Source organism: Excalfactoria chinensis, chromosome 3 (genome assembly GCF_039878825.1).
Source record: "Excalfactoria chinensis isolate bCotChi1 chromosome 3, bCotChi1.hap2, whole genome shotgun sequence".
Lineage (NCBI taxonomy): Eukaryota > Metazoa > Chordata > Aves > Galliformes > Phasianidae > Excalfactoria > Excalfactoria chinensis.
In genome coordinates, this window is record NC_092827.1 from 38,020,093 (window position 1) to 38,040,036 (window position 19,944).

A 19,944-nucleotide genomic window follows, 5' to 3' on the forward strand; every position below is an offset into this window, starting at 1 on the left:
CCTTTTTCTTTAGAAAATACTGCGATCCAATTAGCTGATTTGGATTTGTCTATAAGGAATTAGACTGCTCCTACAGTGCAAGCAGTTTTACAGTGTTAGTATTTTTCAGCACAGAACCTGAGCTAAACCTTTTGGTCATGTAGCTCCCAGCATATAACATCCTAAATTCACACAGTTGGGAATTTATTCAAAGATGTTCTTGCTTTTACAATCAGCAGTGGTTGTCTTTTTTTTCCCTCTGACTTGTATTACAACAGTGGCCTGCGGTGCTGTTAGTCATACCTGCAAAGCAGTGTAATTTACCACAAGAAAACTAAAAAACCCTTAGCAGGAGAGCTGGCGCATGTACTGCTATCCTGTCATTTTAGCAGCAGGGAATCCTAGTCATTTTTAGCTGACCTCTTACTTTCACATAAATCAGTGTAATAAACACAACTATTTTACCCATAGGCACAATCCAAGGCTTAAAACTCTCATGACAGTTTATTTAAAAATATAACTCTCTGTTATGTCAATTTAGTTTTAAGAATCTTGTCCTTTTTTTTTTTTTTAAATTAAAAAAAATAAATATATATATATTTAATTAAGAAATGCTGGTGTAATTAATAGTTTGATTAAGCAGAAACAGACACACCATCATGACTATAAAACAGGTCAGATGTTTCTACAGAGTTACAACTTCATTTGCTCTTTTTGGGGAAAAAAAAAGAAAAAAAAAAAGTAACGATAACTCAAACCAAGTCAAAGAATTACAGAAAACATATTTTAAAAATAAGGAAAGTACATCCTTCTGACATAAAACAAACACACACAACAAACAAACAAACCAACAACACAGAAAACCGCGAACACACTGATTCGGGGAACCTATTGCAAGGAGGGCTGGACTGCAACACAGGCAGGATTGGGCCAATGCAGAGATGCTTACACTCTTTTTACAGATCTCTTGATGAACACAAAAATACCCCCCTTTCATGCTCTCCCGTAGCATCATGTTGACTAGGGCCTCACCTTTTTACTAAAAAGCTTTGAAAACCAAGAAATATTTACTGCACAATACGGTATTGCAAAATATTTATTATAGAAAAATAGTCTATTTCGATCTTGTATATTCTAATCTCTGTACAAGCCAGATTTCTCTCAGACTAGTAAGTAGTCATTTTCTTTGTTCTTGCACATATGTAAACTGTTGAACCATTTACTTTAAGCTAATAGAACTTTTTTTATTTTTTAAATTTATTATACTTAAAAAGCTTTTGTAGAAAGATAGGATTCCATTTAAGTAGATACATTACCCTGTGCCTGAAATACATTCCAGTCAGAGTATAATTCAGCAAGTTGATGACAATGCTGGCTCCAAAAGAAAGGAGGAGACCAGATTGGACAAGAATGAGCTAACAGATTGTGCAGCCCAATTCTGTCCCTTTGAGTGTGATATATTGTTTCAAGATGCTAAAAACCCATACTTTCTCAAAGCATATCTGTTGTGCTGGTTTTCCCATTTTCACAGAATCCTCATTATTAGTACTCTGTACTCTTTTCAAAGCACGTCAGACTCAGACCATATGCCACTGAATAATGCTTATCAATTGTCTAAAATGCCCAATAGAAGAAAGATGTGCCAAACAAAAGAATCATGAAAGTTATGGAGTCTTTTTAAAAAAATAATTACATATTTCACATCTGCTGCAGATGTTAAGTGAAATAAAAACATCTCCTTGTTATAACTAAATGTTAATTTTTTATGACACACTTTTGTGTCATAAAAACAACATCTTGTAGAAGGAAGCTGAACTTCTATAATGAGTGTAACACTTAGAAATCATTCCCGGTACCTTCCTGATCTTTAATGCCATGAAAAATAAGTCATCCTAAAAAATTAAAATCTGACTTCTCCTCATACTCCACAGCTCTCTCACACACTGCAAAATGCTTAGAACACCCCACATAAAAATTTTCAGGAAAAGGTTTAAATAGTTGAAATGTACTATTAAAATCTATGCTTTTAACGCTAACATTTCATTAGAAAGATGGCAATATACTCATTCATAACAGACCAGATACTTCTGTTCCTGTCTGATAGCACAGCACTGCTTCAGAACAATAATATGGAGATAACAGGTTATTTGATTTAAAAGTCAGAGAAGAAAAAGTCACCTTTTGTCTTTCCAACAGTTCTATTTTTGTTGTTTTGTTTTTCCAGTGAAACAAAACACAACTTTATGGCAAAATTTAATTTGCTTTCAGGCATATGTCCATGCGTATTTTCACATACTGTATACACACTCATACACATATAATTAGCACACATGGTTATACACTCACAGCTCTAAAATCTTGAGATCAGTATGAGCCTGATTCCTTCTTTCAGAGTCAATGAATGCCCTTCATTCAAGTGCCCTTGTGTTCATTGGGAGCTGAATATTGCTTGGTATGGATGCTATTGAATATTACAGCAGGTATGCTTGTGCTAAAGGATTTTGGTTATTTCTAGAGGTCTCATAAAGAACATTAACTAGATGCAGATGGTAAAATGATGCACAGAGCAGAATGCAGAAATCATTGTGGTTAAAGTTAAAGCTGCAAATGTGGGTACATTTCTCCTCTTGCAGTGCAAATATCAGAAGAAAAAAAATCCAAATATCTGGCCAGGAAATAAATTTATTTTAAAGCAACCAAGCAAACTAGAAAATGCTTTGTTTGTTTGCTGTTAACTGCATTATATCCTCAAACAATAAACAATAAATACTACTTTGTACTTTTGCTTTGGGTTTAAAACAAAAAGCACTAAAACATTACAGAAAAATAAATGAACTAAAAACTTAATTCTAAGAAATTCTACAAAGATTGCAACATCTACCACCACCACCATTGAGAAAGAGAAGAGCCTGTTCTTCAGACAGCTCCAGATGTAGAGCAGTATATATCGCATACAAGCTTACCATCACAAACTGGTGGCACTCTTGTTTTAAAAGGATAATCTGAGCTGTTGTCCCTTTTAACAAGTTAAATAATGGGTCACAAGCTTGAACATGACAATCTTGGCTGACAGCTCGAAGTCTGAATTTTAGCTAGTAATTGCAGATTTATAACTCATGCAGATTTATAAATCATCTCAAGATTACACAAAAAAGCAGGGTAAGCATAAGGTTTTATTTTTTCATTGGCATCTGCTGGCCCACTGACACGGATGAACTATGAAAAGAAAAGAGGAATTACTCAATTTAGAGGCACAGTCTTCTCTTTGAGATGCACTCCCTATTCACACTGCTGTCATGATGCACCTGTGCCTCATAAGTAATAGTGAGGAAGATCTTTACAGAGTGATATCTACAGAAGTGTCCTTGAAACTCCTGCAAACAGTCAAAAATGGCAAAGGCAGAATCTTCAACTGTTTCTTGACTCTTTGCTGAAAAACAAGCTCTGAGTTTGGAGACATTCTAAGAGGGATAAAGGGGTTTTGGAATGTGTATGAACAAAGTATTAAAAGAAAAAGAAAAAAAAAAGAAAAAAAAAAAAAGAGAAAAATAAAAAAGGCAATGCACTTCTAAGGCTCTAGGACAGGCAAGCACATTTTTGCATATTTTTTGGAGGTCTCCCTGCTCAGACTAAACTAAGCATGAGATATTTAAGTATATATTTTTTTAATGAACATCATATGCACAGCCTGAAACTAATCTGAATTGAATCCATTAAACTGATCTGACTGGTTTTCTGAATTAACAAGTCCAGCAGAACTGGGTAAACAATTAGTACTAGAAACAACAAGCTTTATCAAGCACTGTCACATCTTATGAAGACTGACTCGTCTCAACATTCTCAGTAGCTTTCAACAAGTTGAGTACTGAGGGATAAAGGGTATGAACAAGAAACTATACATCGGACATGAAATTCAAGAAAAACATCTAGGGAGAATCCTTTTCCAAAACTTAGTGGAATTGTTGGCCATATAGATTTTCTGTAGATTGAAGTAGAATAAAACTCCTTTTCAACTGTAATTCAATCACACTTGTTAGACCACTGATTCCTTTAAGGGAGAGAAGATCTGTGATTTCTGCGCAATGCAGGTATGCTTCTGTCTACTTTGGTGGCAATGGATGAAAATTTGATCATGTGTGTTATTTATACACACAGATATGTATTCCAGAAGCTTCATAGAAGTTCACGTCCTTTGAAATATAACTAATTAAAATATCATCTGAACTTGATACTTGAAGCTGTGTGGCAGAAGAGGTGGCTTTGCTTATTATCAGAGAGGACTGGAAAGAGAAGTAATCTTGAGTTTTATGAATAGAAGCCTTGATGGGCTTCTATAAATAGGAGACACAAGTGAAAGTCTGTTTGGGTCTACCACAGCAGAGAGAAACTTGATAAACTACAGGATCTACAAAGAAGATGAAGGAAACTAAGATGATGATCCAGATGATAAACACATCACAAAGGCAAAACATTGGCTTCTCTCCCCAACTCCAATCCCCCACAAATCCTGAATCTCTTTGTCACCACAACTGAAAAAAATGCCATACTAGCTAACAGAGAAGAGCTATTTTCAGTGGTTCTAAGAATCTGTGTTTACCTCAGTATGATTTGCCCAGATGTTATTATGGATAGTATTGCTTAGAACATTTGAAGTAGCCTTACAAAACCTGCCTACTTGGAAACTAAAAATAAGCGTAGAATAACTCTTGGGCATAATGTAGCAAAATAAATTATTGAATTTGACAATTGGCATAAAAAAGTGCCAAGACCTGTCATAAAGCCTGTAAACTCTGTATACACCCATTTATGAAAAATCTCAACACATACCACGATTAATGTTAAAAACACTACTAGTTGTTAAGGTATTTGTCTCTAGGTTCCCCTCATTGAACATTGGTCTACAGAAAACAAACATAAACTGCCAGGCTTTGAAAATGGTTAAAAGACGATTACAATTTTCTAACTGGTAGATTTCTATCTCATATGGACTTGAGAAACACTTGAATTATATGAGAAAGTGTTAAAGACAGGCAGTGTCTACAGTACAGAAGATATTAACTAGTTCTAGTACATAAAAAATCATATAGCTATAAAGAGATTTTTGCCTATTTCACTTAATTCAAGCTTGACTTTAATATAACTTCCCGTTAGAATATTTAAACAGAAAAATATTCTGGATAAAGAAGTAAGCAATATGTGCATGTTGCATTACCATAGCTTTGTCCTTTGCTTCAATGATAAATGAAATTCAGGTAAACATTGATCATTTGAAAGACAAAACCTTAAACTGGTTCTCTGATTACCTAAAACTATGTCCACTTGGTCCTGTAGGTACTTCATACAATTATGCAAGATAATGGTAAGATAACGGTAAGATATAAGAACTGTAGACAAAATCCTCAGTCTTTTGTATTAATGTAACTGGAACTTAATAATGTGGTAAGCATCTTTGTTATGCTCCAAAGATTCAGGTTATTAATTCAAATATAAATTATATGCAAATTATATCAAGATAGTAAATGCAAAGTCTGTTTGCCCTTCTCAGCTCCTCATTCAAAACTTTCAGAGGTATATTCTGAAACAGATGACAATGTCTAGCCTCTGACAGGGTACCAGTACTCCTATACTCAAATACTTTTAATAGAAAATCTTTTCCAGAAAGTCTCTTATGCATAAGTGAGGAGCCTTCCTTCAAATATAGTTCTTTCTGGAACAGAAGGGGGCTCACAGGACCCAGGGATGAATTCAAATCGTCTAGAGCAAGCTGCATGTCACGTATTCTAACCATACATGAGATTACTATAGCAAACCAGTTCAAGGTACTAGAAAACTCTATTAGGCAGTAATAATTTTGATATGAAACATTTCTTTTACACTCAAGAAAACAAGCGAAGTGGAAGTTGTAAAATTAGAAAAGCATCATCAGATTAAGACATGTTCTAGTACTAGCAGTTTGTCAGCCAAGACATCTATTTTCTCTTGTGAAATCCATCCAAAGGAGGCAGGATATAAATGTTATGCTTTATCTCAGAGAAAAATATCTTTTTATTTTATTTTTTTTTTTGAACAGCAAAGCCAGATGTTTTCTTATCTAGAAATCCATACTTCTGGCATATAATTTTTGGTATACATATGTGTTTCACCTAACTGTTGAATATTCAGGTTTTACCTGGTACTTATGAGCCACGTATTTTGCTGCGTTTTGGTTGTAACACAGAAATTCCCACGCAGGAGGTGAGAGAAAGATAACTTCCAAAATCTAGGAAATCTTAACAACAATTTCTTTTATCCAAAGCAATAATGTACTGGAATTGGTACCATTAATCCAGAAGGAAATAAATACTTCTGCATTCAAAGCAGGTGTGGAACTGAGAACATTAAATAAAACTTAGTATACATTTTGTAGAATGCAAACAAAACAGAATATTGAACAGGTATTTATTATTTGAACATTATCTTTTTAATAAATTAAATAATTGTTAGGAGAAACAATACAAGAAAATGTAATTCTATGATTCTTTGATTCTAATTAAAGATTATATTGCATGAAAAGAAAAACAGTGAAAAAAATTTGGTTCAAATTCCAACTCAACAGCTACATGCCAGAGTTGTCCAGCTGCAAACCTGGGAGAACATAGCTCTGCTCCTACTATTCCTTGTATTTGTGTTAAAGACTTGTACCATGCATTGTAAGTTGTATGGGACAATGGAACTAGCATTACTAATACACGAGCAGGGAAAACAAATAACTTGCTTTCTAGAGTTCAGACCTTGCGAAGATGTTTAAATAGCCTTAATGCTACTTTTAATACACTTGAAACACCTGTTTCAAAATTTACCCTCAAATCATTCTTTGTATTCAAATTAATTTATTTTCAAATAGACATGAAAAAGTCAGCAGAAAATCAGAATTAATTCAGGTGATAATATTCTAAATATTATTCTACCTCTCTTTCATCCATCTTCAGCCACTGTTTGGGATCATCCTCAGTAGCTAGGAAAGCTATCAGATCTAAGGAAGTAAGCCTTGTTTGACGTCTGGATGACACAAAAATAAGAACTGGCTTGGCTGGAGAATGGCTTCGAATTGCTGTTGAGAAAAACAGAACTTGTGAATTGGACTCGTTAATGACAAAAGCCACAACTACTGTTTGTAACACCTACACAGTTGATAAACTCTGTAATACCTCTGCTGATATACAGTACAAATACTTTGTTCTGACAGACAGATACAACTGAGTATAAACCATCACTGAATAAAAAATGACACAACTGTTCAGCTGAATCTGAGATAATTTGCCCTGCTATTTTGGCGATCGCTTTAATATAAAAATTGAAGAGAAGCAATTAGAAAAGAAAAAAAAAAAAAGAAAACGAAACAGAAGCTAGGCAAGCTTTCTAGACTTCAAAGATTGCGCATTTCTCTGTCTTAGCCCAATAAATAAGTTATGTTTTTCTACGCTACTAGGATATGTTGTCTTTGGCTAAGTGCCTTCAAGGCCCAAAACTTGCTTTCTGTTTAACTTGATTTACAGACCGCATAAATTCATGTCTGCCGGCAAAATATCATTTAAATGCAGTAAAAATAGAAAAAAGGTTTAGATGGCAGAGAGTAAGCCTTGAATAGCTTATGGTAGACACTGTGGAACAAAGAAATGTTGTTTATTAATTACTGTGACACATTTAAACCAATTATACTTTAAGACTTTCTTAAAAGATATTTTCTTGCTCTGCCCATGTTTCAAAAGTTTCAGGTTCCAGCAATTTTTTATGATCTCAGGAATAAGGATTACACTGAAGTGCTATAACTTTCACTACATCATGGCAAACAAGTGGGGGAAAAGATGGACAGATTTTTTTTAACATCAACAAGCACTAGAAGTATAGACATTTGTATGTAGTTTGAATACACTCTCAGCAAATCCGTTTCTGTTTTCTCATGTAATCCTCATTCTACTGATTTTTTAATGAAATATTTCTGAAAATTATTTAATACTATACAATATTACATATCATTCTTCAGTTTATTAATACTGCACATACACATATTATATAACCATGAAATTATTGCAAACGGATAATTAACGTATATTTATAACTCACAATTATATATGCCAGTATATCTATATATCTTAAAAGCCCAGCATCTAATGGATTTCTGTAGCTTCTGGAACAGGTGTGGCATAACAGCCTGAGACAGATTTATTGTTCATTAGTGTTTTTGTACAAGGCTCTTGTGGAGGTGTAAATAATCTGAGCTGCCAAGATTGGTCTCTAGTCCACAATCAATACTTTACTTCTGTCATAAGGATAATTAAAGCAGCTAAAAAGTCACCTCACAAATGTCACCTCACAATCAACAACAGTTCACATTACAGAATTTATACGGGAGGTTATTTTTAGTCGATATAATAAATATTCCTTACGCAACCAAAATAAAATACGTTCCAATAAAGTATAAGAGTTTTTCTTAAATCTATCCTGTATGCTAGTTTTGTTGCGAATAAAAAATTGAAAACAGAAGTATATATGGATGCACTACAAATTTTGAATTTTATGGTTATTGCTTTGAAACTGGAATTATGTGAGGTTAGCCTGACTTGCAACTTCTGTTTACAGTTTTTTAATGCTTACATACAGTGGTCCAAATGAAAGCGCCTCAACAGATTAATGATATGAATGGTTTTACTGCTTTCTAAATTTCAAATATTTTTACACAAATGTTTCTTTAATGGTGTCAAACACTAACAGAAACATATTTTATTTTCCCTTCATTAGTACTAATTTTATTCTTATGTTCTAAATACGCTACATTCCACTGCTGTATGTTGCATGTGCAACATACAAATAGCTTTGGGTCATTAGCACATGCAGATTCCTCCTAAACATGCCAGGAGGACAGTAATACATGCCATAAGTGTGCTGCAAATGTACTAGGAAAAGCTCTCAGAACCTTGTTTATACACTAAAAGTGAAAACATCTGGGAGCTTGCTTACCCTGAAATGCAGGTTTGTTCATGCGAGCCATGCGAGGACAGTAATGCTGGCCAGGGAATCCCTGAATGTGTACCTCTAGAGGAACTGGACGTACTGAAGGTCGGAAGTTGAACAGACCCATCTGCAAGAAAATATATTTTTTTTCAAGTTTAATCTCAAATTATCTTATAAATCACTGCTTTGCTTTTCTGCAGCACAAATGCATCTTTTGAAACATTTTTCATACCTGATTAATATTTAGCCAATCAGCAAGATCTCTGGCATTTGCTAATGCAGTGGATAAGCCAACTACTCTTACAGGCTTCTCTGTGTGAGATGAGATGAAGTTTGTTCGAGACACAATGACTTCCAGTACTGGGCCTCTCTCATCCCCTAGTAAATGTAAAGTGTAAAGTGCATTGAAAAACAGAGAGAAAACAAAAAAAAACAAAACAAAAAAAAAGGAAAAAAGATTTGTCTGTCAATGTACAAGCACAGTTCTTCAAATATAGTAGCGACTGATAAAAAATAACAACTAAGAAAATTATGTTCACCTAGCAGATGGATTTCATCTATGATGAGAATGGAAACTTTCTGAACATAGCTTCTGTTCTGCCAGCTTCTGCTGACACCATCCCACTTCTCTGGGGTAGTAACAATCAGATCAGCTTGAGCGATAGCTCTCATATCAGGAGTCACATCTCCAGTCAACTCTACAACCCTGTAATCAAGAAAGATATTTTTTCAGACTACATAAAATTGGCTTCATCATGTTTCAGAACATCTTAGCATTCAAACATTAATTCTTTAAAGAGACAAGAAGCAATATTATACAAAATCAGATTGTTTCTGACTCACTATGTTTAACAAGATTTTCAAAGCTGTTCTGAGATAAAAGAAACTTTTCTAGCAAATACCATATAAATACCAAATATAATTCCTTTGCAATACTACGAAAAATGAAGAGGATGAATGTGAGTCCCAAACAATATACTGCTTATTTTTCAAAATGAAGATACTATGGAAATATTAGTATGTTACAATGTGACTCATAACATCCTTTCACAGACAGCAGAGAAGCTTTCTAACCCAAGTTGCTGCCTGCTGATGTGTTTAGATCTCTGATTTGAACATTGAGGCTGGACTGTAGCATATCCGTATTTGTTGGCTAATCTTCATCAAGTGTAGAGCAGAAATTATGCTGGAGTCATTTTTGGAGGAATATTCATGGAATTCTTCCAGCTGTTTTACTTTATTATCCTTTCAATTTCTACAAACATTATTTGAGATCCATCATTTTAAACTGAATTCTATTGGATGCTGGGATGTGCTTTGAGTTTTAAATCACAAAAACAGCTGTATATAGGAGAGTGAAAGGCCTTATATCCCATATGTATATTTTTAACTCAAGAAGGTATAACTTTAAAAAACACCAACACGAGCAGTAGTTCTTATATGTGACAAAGTAAGAGCTGATCTTCAACACCTGTGAAGATCAGCAAGAAATTCATGAGGCCATGGAACCTCACTCTGTATAAGAAAGACAATATATGAATGCTGGTATATGGTTCATACATAGCTTCTAAGAGATCTCTGATAGATGAGGATTCCACTAAATGCTTATTTTGAATTGCAATTTCAATTAACAAGGGCACTGCAGAGAGAAATCTCAGCTTCATATTTGAATTACTGGTAAGTGATATAAATGAAAATACAGAGACATTGAAGTGTACATCTTTTTTTCACTTTTGATTTTGCTTTCACAATGACTACTGATAACATTATAAAATCTTTTAACTTTTTATTTTTTTTTAATAAGAAATTTGAAGGATTGTATACAATCAAAATCTATTTTGAAATACTCAATAGTATTCTGCAGCTTTTATCCATACTTGATGTACTGTTCTTCTGCTTCTCATTTCTTTGATTAAGTAAGGAGAAACATACTTTTTACCAAGTTTTTCTTCAATCCTAACTTTCCAGTCCTCAATTCTCTCACGAACGAGTGCTTTTAAGGGTGCAATATACACTGCCTGCAAAAAAAACCAAGATACTTATATTAAATTGTAGCAATATGAAAAGGAAATAGTTTATACGTGCAAGATTTTGTCATTATCTGCAAATGCATTAAAGCGTATGTTCCTCAAATGACCTAAGCCAGGACAGTATTTAAAACAGACAGACCTGAAAACATCACTTTGTTTATTGAACCATTAACATGCAAGTAAATTAAGAAACAAAAAAGTAACTTATTGAATTGGAAGTACTTGTTGCACTATTTAATATCAAAATCCACTGAATATATAAATAAAGCTATATTTTCCAGGACTAGAAAACCTGAAAACATGCATTCTAGAACAAAAACAAACAGAATTTCCAGCATGTAATATCTTACCTGATTTCTAGATACGTCACATACTTATTAAAAAAATACAAATTAAATTATAAAGCTGATTACTCTGAGTAAAATGACATAATGTTGTTCTCAAAGAAGCTTGCTGTGCTTGGTGGAACGCCTTGACATATAGATATATTTACAGATTTATGATGAAATATTCTGAACCTCTAGGAAGATATAAAGAAGAAGAAACTGCTGCACAAAGAATCCACATATGTTTTTTAGAAGATATAGCCAGATTTTTGGATTTATTAAAACTAAAGAAGTATATTCCTTGAAAAAATGCCTATTTTGTATGTCTAATACATAAACCGAAAATAAGCATGAGCTTTATTTATCATAGCCAGAACTAACAAATTATCTGACAGTACTAAGTTTTCAAAGACAAGTAAGTGTATTATGTACGTTATGTCAGTTCAGAGGCTGTTCTTCGATCAAATCTCCGAATCAGATATATTTTCCAAAGATTTTAGAGCTAAAATGTGGGTACCTAAGACAAAATGTCTCAGTCAAGATACAGTCACATATTCACTTTGAAAACAAAACTCCCCAAAGCAGAAATGCTGAGCTTTAGGCAATTTATTTTAAGGTGTAACAGAGAATAGGCTTGTAGTAATTAATTACAATTTATTTATTTAAGTATGAGAGAGAATGGGGATAGTTATATTGACATGGAGCGTAACTAATTGCTTTAAAACAGAATTACTGCTAGTAGAAGATTAAAGGCTAAGCAAAAACAACTTAGGTAAAGCAGGCAATTACAGAAAAGGAAAACTAGTATGTTGGTATGGCATGTTTCCAGATTTAACACTAATTGCACACTGATTAATACATGAATTTGAACTAAAAGCATATGCATTTTGTATTTAGACAGTTACAAATTGGCGAAAGAAAAATTCAGTTTCCAGTAGTCTTCCTAGGCTTCTGGACTACTTGAAAACATATACTAAATGATTCTAGGAAGTCTATTTTACAAACCTTTGATGTGGGATACTTGTTAAAAACTCTAAAGATGGCTAATTCAGCTGCAACAGTCTTTCCAGAACCTGTAGGTGCTCCAAGAAGAACATTACAGTCTGTGTGATAAAGTGTATGAAATATCTGGGTCTGGATAGGATTGAAGTGCGTGAACTTGTAGAGGACTTCATATTCTGGATGTCCTAAGGCTGTGACAGGCAAAGGTTGAAGATCTAGAAGCTCTACAAACACAAAATAATCATGAGTGCAGGACAACAGACTCCATCACAGAGTTCGCTATGAAGAAAAAATATTTATATCTCACTAGAAAGCCTCCACTGAAAATGGCTTTAACTAACATCTCCTATCACACAGAATTCACACTGGGCTATTGCTAACTTTCATGAGGAATACTTGAAAATTTTATTTTACAGTTCAAGTATTTCTTGAAGTATTATAGTTAGTATTTTGACAGCTATGAAACTATGTGAATAAATCAATGTTTTACTTAAACTGCTTCTTTTTATCCATCTGTAGTAAGTTCTAAACTCACTATACTAGATTATATGCATATGCCCATCTTACGATAATAGAATGAGGAGTAAGAAGACAGCAGTCTGCACATTTCAGATTCATGAAAAAGACCTTTCTAGTAAAGAAGCAAGAGTCAAGACTCCTTGGAGCTTCTAAATTAATGGAGTAATACCAATCAGAAGAGTACAATTAAATTCTGAATTTAATCCTTTAAACATGTAATTAAAGAAATAATCTCAATAAATAAACAAACAGCCCTTCAATACATGATTCTCAGTATATCTTGAGGGCATCTGCTATCCAAACAATTATATTATGGAATTTGGAAGATGACATATATAACCAAATTGGATTTGGAAACCTACCAAATTAAGGAGACTGCACTGATTCTGCTATGCAGATGCTTGCTTTGAAGTTGGTCTTCTATTTTTTTTTTCTTTTCTTTTTATTTTTGTGGCTAGAGGTCTCTCTCTTTTTTTTTTTTTTTTTTTTTTTTTTTTTTTTTCCACAGTGCTTCACATTAAGGTATGACATGGGAGCTATAAAATCTACTGAAGTAATGATGCCTAATATTCTTCACATGCTTTTCCCTGATACCTTATGGCTGTTTTATCATTCCCACTAAAACTGATTTCTTGAGTTCCGCTGAGGAGAAAGAAGGTGGTTTTCTGCCTAGCAGGGCCTCTATGTACTTCATTGCTGAGTGGGAACCAGATGGGAATTGAAATCAATTATCATAAATCCTAGAGGCTCCATAACTGGTGATGTGTAAATATCTTTCTGTTTCTTCTGAATAGTAGTCAGTGATCAGTCAATTAGATAAAAAGGTTACACATGCTTTTCCAGACAGCGTAGGTACAGTATAACAATAGCTAAACACTTCACAAACACATGTGAATTTATGCATGCCAAAGGACAACATTGTATGAGAATGGAGTATTTCTGAAGGCAGTCACTTCACAGACTGCTAGATGAGCCAAATGTAATTACAGTGGAAAGGTCTTACAATGACATCAGGCACAATGAATGTACAAAGCAATTTATGCATCCAGAAAAAAAAGGAGCAAAACACAAACACATGCTTCTGTGCCAAGTGTTAAAAAGGAGGGGGATGGGAAGGCCATGACTTGATCAGCAGTGCTGAGTTCAAATTAGATGTTCTGTACTGTAACAATGCTTGCTATGATGCACTCATGTTAGTAAAAGCAGTGAAAATTTGCATATTTACAAAATTTTAACTGTTCTTCCTTTCCTGAATACCAGTTATAACACAACCTTCCACGCTAGAATTATTTTGAACCAGTCCATAAGAAATGTAATGACAAGTACTAAGATATATAGTGACATACACATTTGCATAATTTTATTGTCAGTTTCAATTTTCCTGTAGTGAACTTAGAATAACAGAAGAGCTGCTATAACACCAAGTCAAAATAAGCTGGATTTTAAAATTTTAGAGAGCTTTAAGAAGTGAAGAAATGGTATCAATAATATAATTACGACAAAATGAAATAACATATCTTTTCTATTATGAAGAACAAGTTAGAGATTTATTACATTATTGTAAGGAAAATCAATGCAAACAAGAAGAATGGAAAGAAAGTGATCAAATTTCAAATACCTGTGTGGGGTGGATGTCTCTCTGGAAGAATCAGATGTTGAAAATTTATGATACACACAGCCTCTGCTCCTAACCATCTATCAGACACAGCTCGAATGTAATATTGAGAAGGCAGAGGTTCGAAAATTGGGATTGTAAACACCAGTAGTTGAGGTTCTTTAGTAATGACCTAGTGCAAACATTGCATAGAAAATAATTACCAAACAGTCAAATCAGTAACTTGACAAATCATATAGATTGCCTCACTTTCATAAGTATTACTAACACAAAGCAATAATTATGCATGCAACTCCAAGTGCAAGATATTTGCATCTAGACAATAGCCTACCACTGGCAATGGATTTTGCTTCCATTTACCTCAAAACAAGATTAACTCTTCATCTTTTAATGTAAAAACATTATAGTCTTTCCTTTTCTCATCTGGAAAATATTGTCCCACCAAAAGCGTAGGAGAAAAAAGGGACATCTGAAATTAGATAACACCTTTCTGAAAGTCCGGGCTTAAAACTGAAACTGAAAGCTGTGCTTCTGCTTAGCACAAAATCATGTTCAACCTTACAAATTTATTTCTTACTGAATTTACTTTTGTCTTGCTATGAGATTCTGAATAAAATACATTACCTGTTTTTTCTGAATGATGAAGTACTCTGAATGATAAATGTGATCATTAGTAGGGTCTTCAACCCAAATCCACCAAGGCTCTCCAACAGTGCCATGTACCTTTAAGAGCAGAAAACACAGCTTTATTGTAGTTGTAATGAGGTTCCCAAGATATGCTGAGTATATCAGATGAATTTCTAAATTATGCATGTTTACAAAGGAACACAGAAATAAAGAAATCAGAGATAAGAGCAATATAATATTTCTACTTATTCTGTCTGCTTAAAGATCATATTGCAATAAGAGTTTCCCTAATGCAAATGTTTCCTTAATAAACATAATATAAACACAACGAAACAAATGCCTCAGCTGTCTATAAATAGACTGAACTGCCAAGGTTTCTTCCAGGATCCTATAAAAGGATTCCTTCTCTCTTTTCTTCACTGAACATCTGTGTTTGGATTCTGTGCATAGAAACACTGTCTTTTGCTATCAGAAACATTCTTTTAGCAAAACTTGTAGTGAATTCTGACACACTTCTCTCTCTTTTTTTCTTGAAAGAAATCAGATTCAGAATACTGTAGTTTGTTTTAGTCACTGCTATAGGATACGTGAGGATACGTGAGTAGAACAAAGAAGCATAGAATCACCAAGGTTGGAAAAGATCTTGAAGACTGTCCAGTCCAAACATCCACCCACCACCAATTTTTCCCCACTAAACCATCTCCCTAAATGTTTCTTGAATGCCTCCAGTGACAGTGACTCAACCACCTCCACAGGGAGCCTGTTCAAGCATCTGGCCACTCCTTCAGAGAATAAATTTTTCCTAATATCTAACCTGAATGCAACCTGGCACAACTTGAGGCCATTCCCTCTAGTCCTATTGCTAGATAGGTGGGAGAAGAGGCTGAAGTCCGCCCTGCCACAACTTCCTTTCAGGCAGTTCTAGAGAGCCGTAAGGCCTTCCATGAGCCTTCTCTTCTCCAGACTAAACAGTCCTCTCCTCATAAGACTTGTGCTCCAGACCCTTCACCATCTTTGCTGCTTTTCTCTGGACACACTAAGAAAATGGATGTCTTACTTGTAGTGAGGAGCCCAAAATTGAACACAGTACTCAAAATGCGTCCTCACCTTCCTGCTCTTGCTGGCAATGGTATTTCTTATACAAGACAGGATGCCATTGGTCTTCTTGGCTATTTGGGCACACTCCTTACTCACGTTCAGCTGAGCAACAGCCAACACATCCAGGTCCATTTCTTCCACAGAGTCTTCCAGCCACTCTGCCCCAAGCCTGTAGCATTGTCTGGGCTTGTGGCCAAAGTGCAAGACCTGGCACTTAGTCATGCTGAACCTCATCCAGTGGGCCTCAGCCCCACAAAAAAGCCTGACTAGGTCCCTCTGAAGTGCCTTCCTACTTCAACTATCCCAATTTAGTATCATCTGCAAACTTAAGGAGGGTGCACTTAATAACACCATCCAGGTCATCAGCAAAGATATTTCACAAAACAGGCCCCAGTACTGACCCTGGGGAGCATCACTCATGACTGGTTGCCCTCTGGATTTAACTCCATTCACCACCACTGTCTGGGCCTGGCCTTCCAGCCAGTTCTTTACCCAGCAAAGAGTGTACTTGTCCAAGCCATGGGCTGAGAGCTTCTCCACAATACTGTGGGAAACAGTGTCACAAGCTTTGGTGAAGTCTAGGTAGACTACATCAACAGCCTTTCCCTCACTCACCAGGATGGTCACTCAATCATAGGAGATCATATTGGTCAGGTAGGACCTGCCTTTCATGAACCTATGCTGGCTGAACCTGATCACCCAGTTGTCCTGCCCGTGCTGTGTGAATTACAATACACACAGCTAGCTCTTGATGAATCTCATACCATTTAAAAACTGATGCATACCTATATTTTGGGCAACTGCTGCCCTAAAACTGTGTCTAAAATATGATTCAGCTAATTAATACTTTATTTCTATTGGACTCTTCCTGGTGGCAGAAAGGGTTATTTGCCCTGTCTGGATATGTTCCTTGGCTCTAATGATACAGTAAGACTTTTTGAAAAGAATCTGGCTCACAAGCTTAAACGTAAGAGCTCCCAGCGCTTAAAACTGCACCCCATTAAGGATCAAGATGATTCTTATAGGAATACTATATCAAGAAGTTATAGTAAACATGGGCAAAATCTGTTCTTTTGTCAAGTACAGAGCTGAAATATATGATTTGAATTCTGTGCAGACCACTTTTCAATTTGTAAAAATCTAGAAGACTCTGAACTTAGTAGACAAAAGTAAAAATAGATTGAGAAATTACTTTGTATTACTACTATGGAAATTGTTTAATATGACTTTTTTTTTTTTTTTCTTTTTTTTTGGTAATAAATCCAGGTAGCAAGGGAAATCTGACCTCACATATTTTGATCATTAACCTTCCATTCTCAAGCTAACTTGGTGAAGCTTCCAAAACAAAAGATAAAGCCTTTAGGCAGGAAAAATAAATTCCAATATCATCTAAATGTTTATGGAATAAAACTCCAATTTACTTGTGATTAAAGTAAATTTGTGAGGGGATTTATAACTTATTTTTTAATAAAAGATACTTAGTAGGCACCTTTCAGAATGATAATTTCCCTGATCTTCTACCAGAAGAAAAAGAAAAATATGCTTGCCCACTAACTGTAGAACGTTACAAAAAAACCAGCAACAATACAATGCCCCCATGTGGACAATCACATTTTATTTAGATTTCTCTTAAATCTACTTCTAAGTAACAGATTCAGAATGGAAGGGTGTGGGTGTATATAAGCATCCAATTAATACCTTGAATTTTCTGTTCAGGGAAGTTACAACACAGAAAAGGCACCGATGTGAATATATATTTGTAAAGCTATGAAGAGTAGCAGTATATTATTTTCTTATCCAGATAGCTGTACCTCTGTAACTGGAGATAAATGAACACTTCCTATGCTTTCTTCCATCCTTTTTATTATTATTATTATTATTATTATTATTATTATTATTATTATTATTATTATTATTATTATTTCTCTTTACCTGATCATTCCATGTGAAGTCAGGAGTAATGTTCAACCGAACTCGGAGCACTGTGCGAGTAATTGGTTGAATCGTTGCTTCCATTGCAATGGAGGGGATTTGATGGACACACTGTTTTACCTTTAACCCAATCTTCACATGATGCAGCATATGACCTGCCAAGAAAAGATTAGTGTAACAAATTCACATTTATAGGAAAAGTAATCAAACTCTGACTTTCAAATAATAGGCTTTTAGTGGGGAGTATTACCAATTGCTTGTTTTGCTCTTAGTTGTGTAAATGTCTGACTCTCCTGACCTGGCACATAAGGATATTTTGTGATGCTTAACTTGAATTAGGAACTCAGAGCCCAGAAAAGTCAGTATTAACTCCTAAGGGGTTAAAATAACCATTACAAATTTACACAGAAAAAAAAAATATTATGTGAAGCTAATTTCTTTTCTTCACTGACTTTTTGACCAGACTCCTATCAAGTCACATAGCTCTTCTTAAAAGCTTGAATACTGACCTTTTACTTGATGAAGGGCACAAAATCGAACTTCTACAATTCCTATGCAGGAATTCAAAGTACATAGAAACTGGATTCACAGTATTGAATAAAAGTAGATAATGGCTTAAGATTCACATGACTAGTAATCATCTCATAGCAGCTCTTATTTTCTAGAATACACCAGTGTGTAACTGAGGCAAAGGAAAAATTAAATGCTGCAGTATTTTTAATTTTTTTTCCACAGTCACGATAACTAAGGCGATAAGGGAATCATACTATTAAAAAAAAACACAACACAACCCTAGTTGTAGTTTACAGCTGAAATCTCTAGTTTATTTAGGAAAAGAAGATTGATCACATTTTCACTGTAATCACTAATATAATTATCTGGAAAATATTTTAATTGTAATGGTCATAAGTATTCCCTTAAAAAGTACCTCCTTCTAGCTTTTAGTTAAGAACTAAAAATGGATACCGATTTTCTGCTGCCGTTACATGTTCCTGTGTATGGCTGATTAAAACAACAACAGCAACAACAAAACAAAAGAGAAGAAATGCCATCACTTGCATTGTGGGCAAAATGGCAAGGTGATAAAAACCTTTTCTTGATACTGCACAGTTCAGGAGCATAACAGCTTGCAATTGTTATTATTTTTTTCTTTTTTTGAACCTTGACTTTCTTATTTAACAAACTGTCAGGTTTTGTCTCTCAAAGGTCTATACTACATAGTACTGACTGGTGGATCTCGCTAGAGAAGCAAATCACTAATGCAGAAATTTTAACACATTTTATCAGTCTAATTTGCAGGTAATAAAATAACTGAACTACACACAAAGTGGACTACTAAAAGAAAAATGATTACATTGGTACAGATTCATAATGTAGGCAGCATTATAGCATGAGCAGTTTTTTTTTTTTTTTGCAATTAGAGATAAAACAGTAATTGTGTTAAATAAAGGTAGATGCCAACTGTCAAAGACTACTAATGTTTTGCAGGTAATTAGTCTTCTTCATGCCTGAATCTCTTTCTGTATCATGATGGCTGAGGTGGACTTCCGAACCAATTCTGAATTCTGAATGAATTACAGTACAACCACTGAGATTTTGTACATATACCTTCTAGAGAGCAGTAAGTCTCCTGTCCCAAATGCTGCTTGTTAAAATCATCATAAAACTTTCTTTTTGATAGTTATAAGAAACTAGCAACAGCACTTAGGAAATATGACAAACTTCTAAACAAAATCTGTCTATTCCAGAAGACAGTTATACTTGACAAAAGATGTATAAATTTGCTTGTTCCACAAAGGTTGTCCACTGTATTCTGAAAACCTAG

At 34.5% G+C, this 19,944-nt stretch overlaps 1 protein-coding gene across 3 annotated transcripts in view; it reads right to left on the minus strand.

The window, feature by feature from the left end:
- ASCC3 (activating signal cointegrator 1 complex subunit 3) overlaps positions 1–19,944 on the minus strand; it is a 253,149-nt gene that overhangs the window by 57,987 nt on the left and 175,218 nt on the right. For all 3 annotated transcript variants that reach the window (XM_072331536.1, XM_072331537.1, XM_072331538.1), the window contains exons 22-30: positions 18,120–18,274; positions 15,087–15,185; positions 14,466–14,634; positions 12,332–12,552; positions 10,903–10,988; positions 9,510–9,676; positions 9,203–9,348; positions 8,977–9,097; positions 6,927–7,069 (exon numbers count right to left, since the gene is read on the minus strand). In XM_072331536.1, the coding sequence (XP_072187637.1) occupies positions 6,927–7,069; positions 8,977–9,097; positions 9,203–9,348; positions 9,510–9,676; positions 10,903–10,988; positions 12,332–12,552; positions 14,466–14,634; positions 15,087–15,185; positions 18,120–18,274 (1,307 nt within the window). The remainder of the gene's footprint in view (positions 1–6,926; positions 7,070–8,976; positions 9,098–9,202; positions 9,349–9,509; positions 9,677–10,902; positions 10,989–12,331; positions 12,553–14,465; positions 14,635–15,086; positions 15,186–18,119; positions 18,275–19,944) is intronic.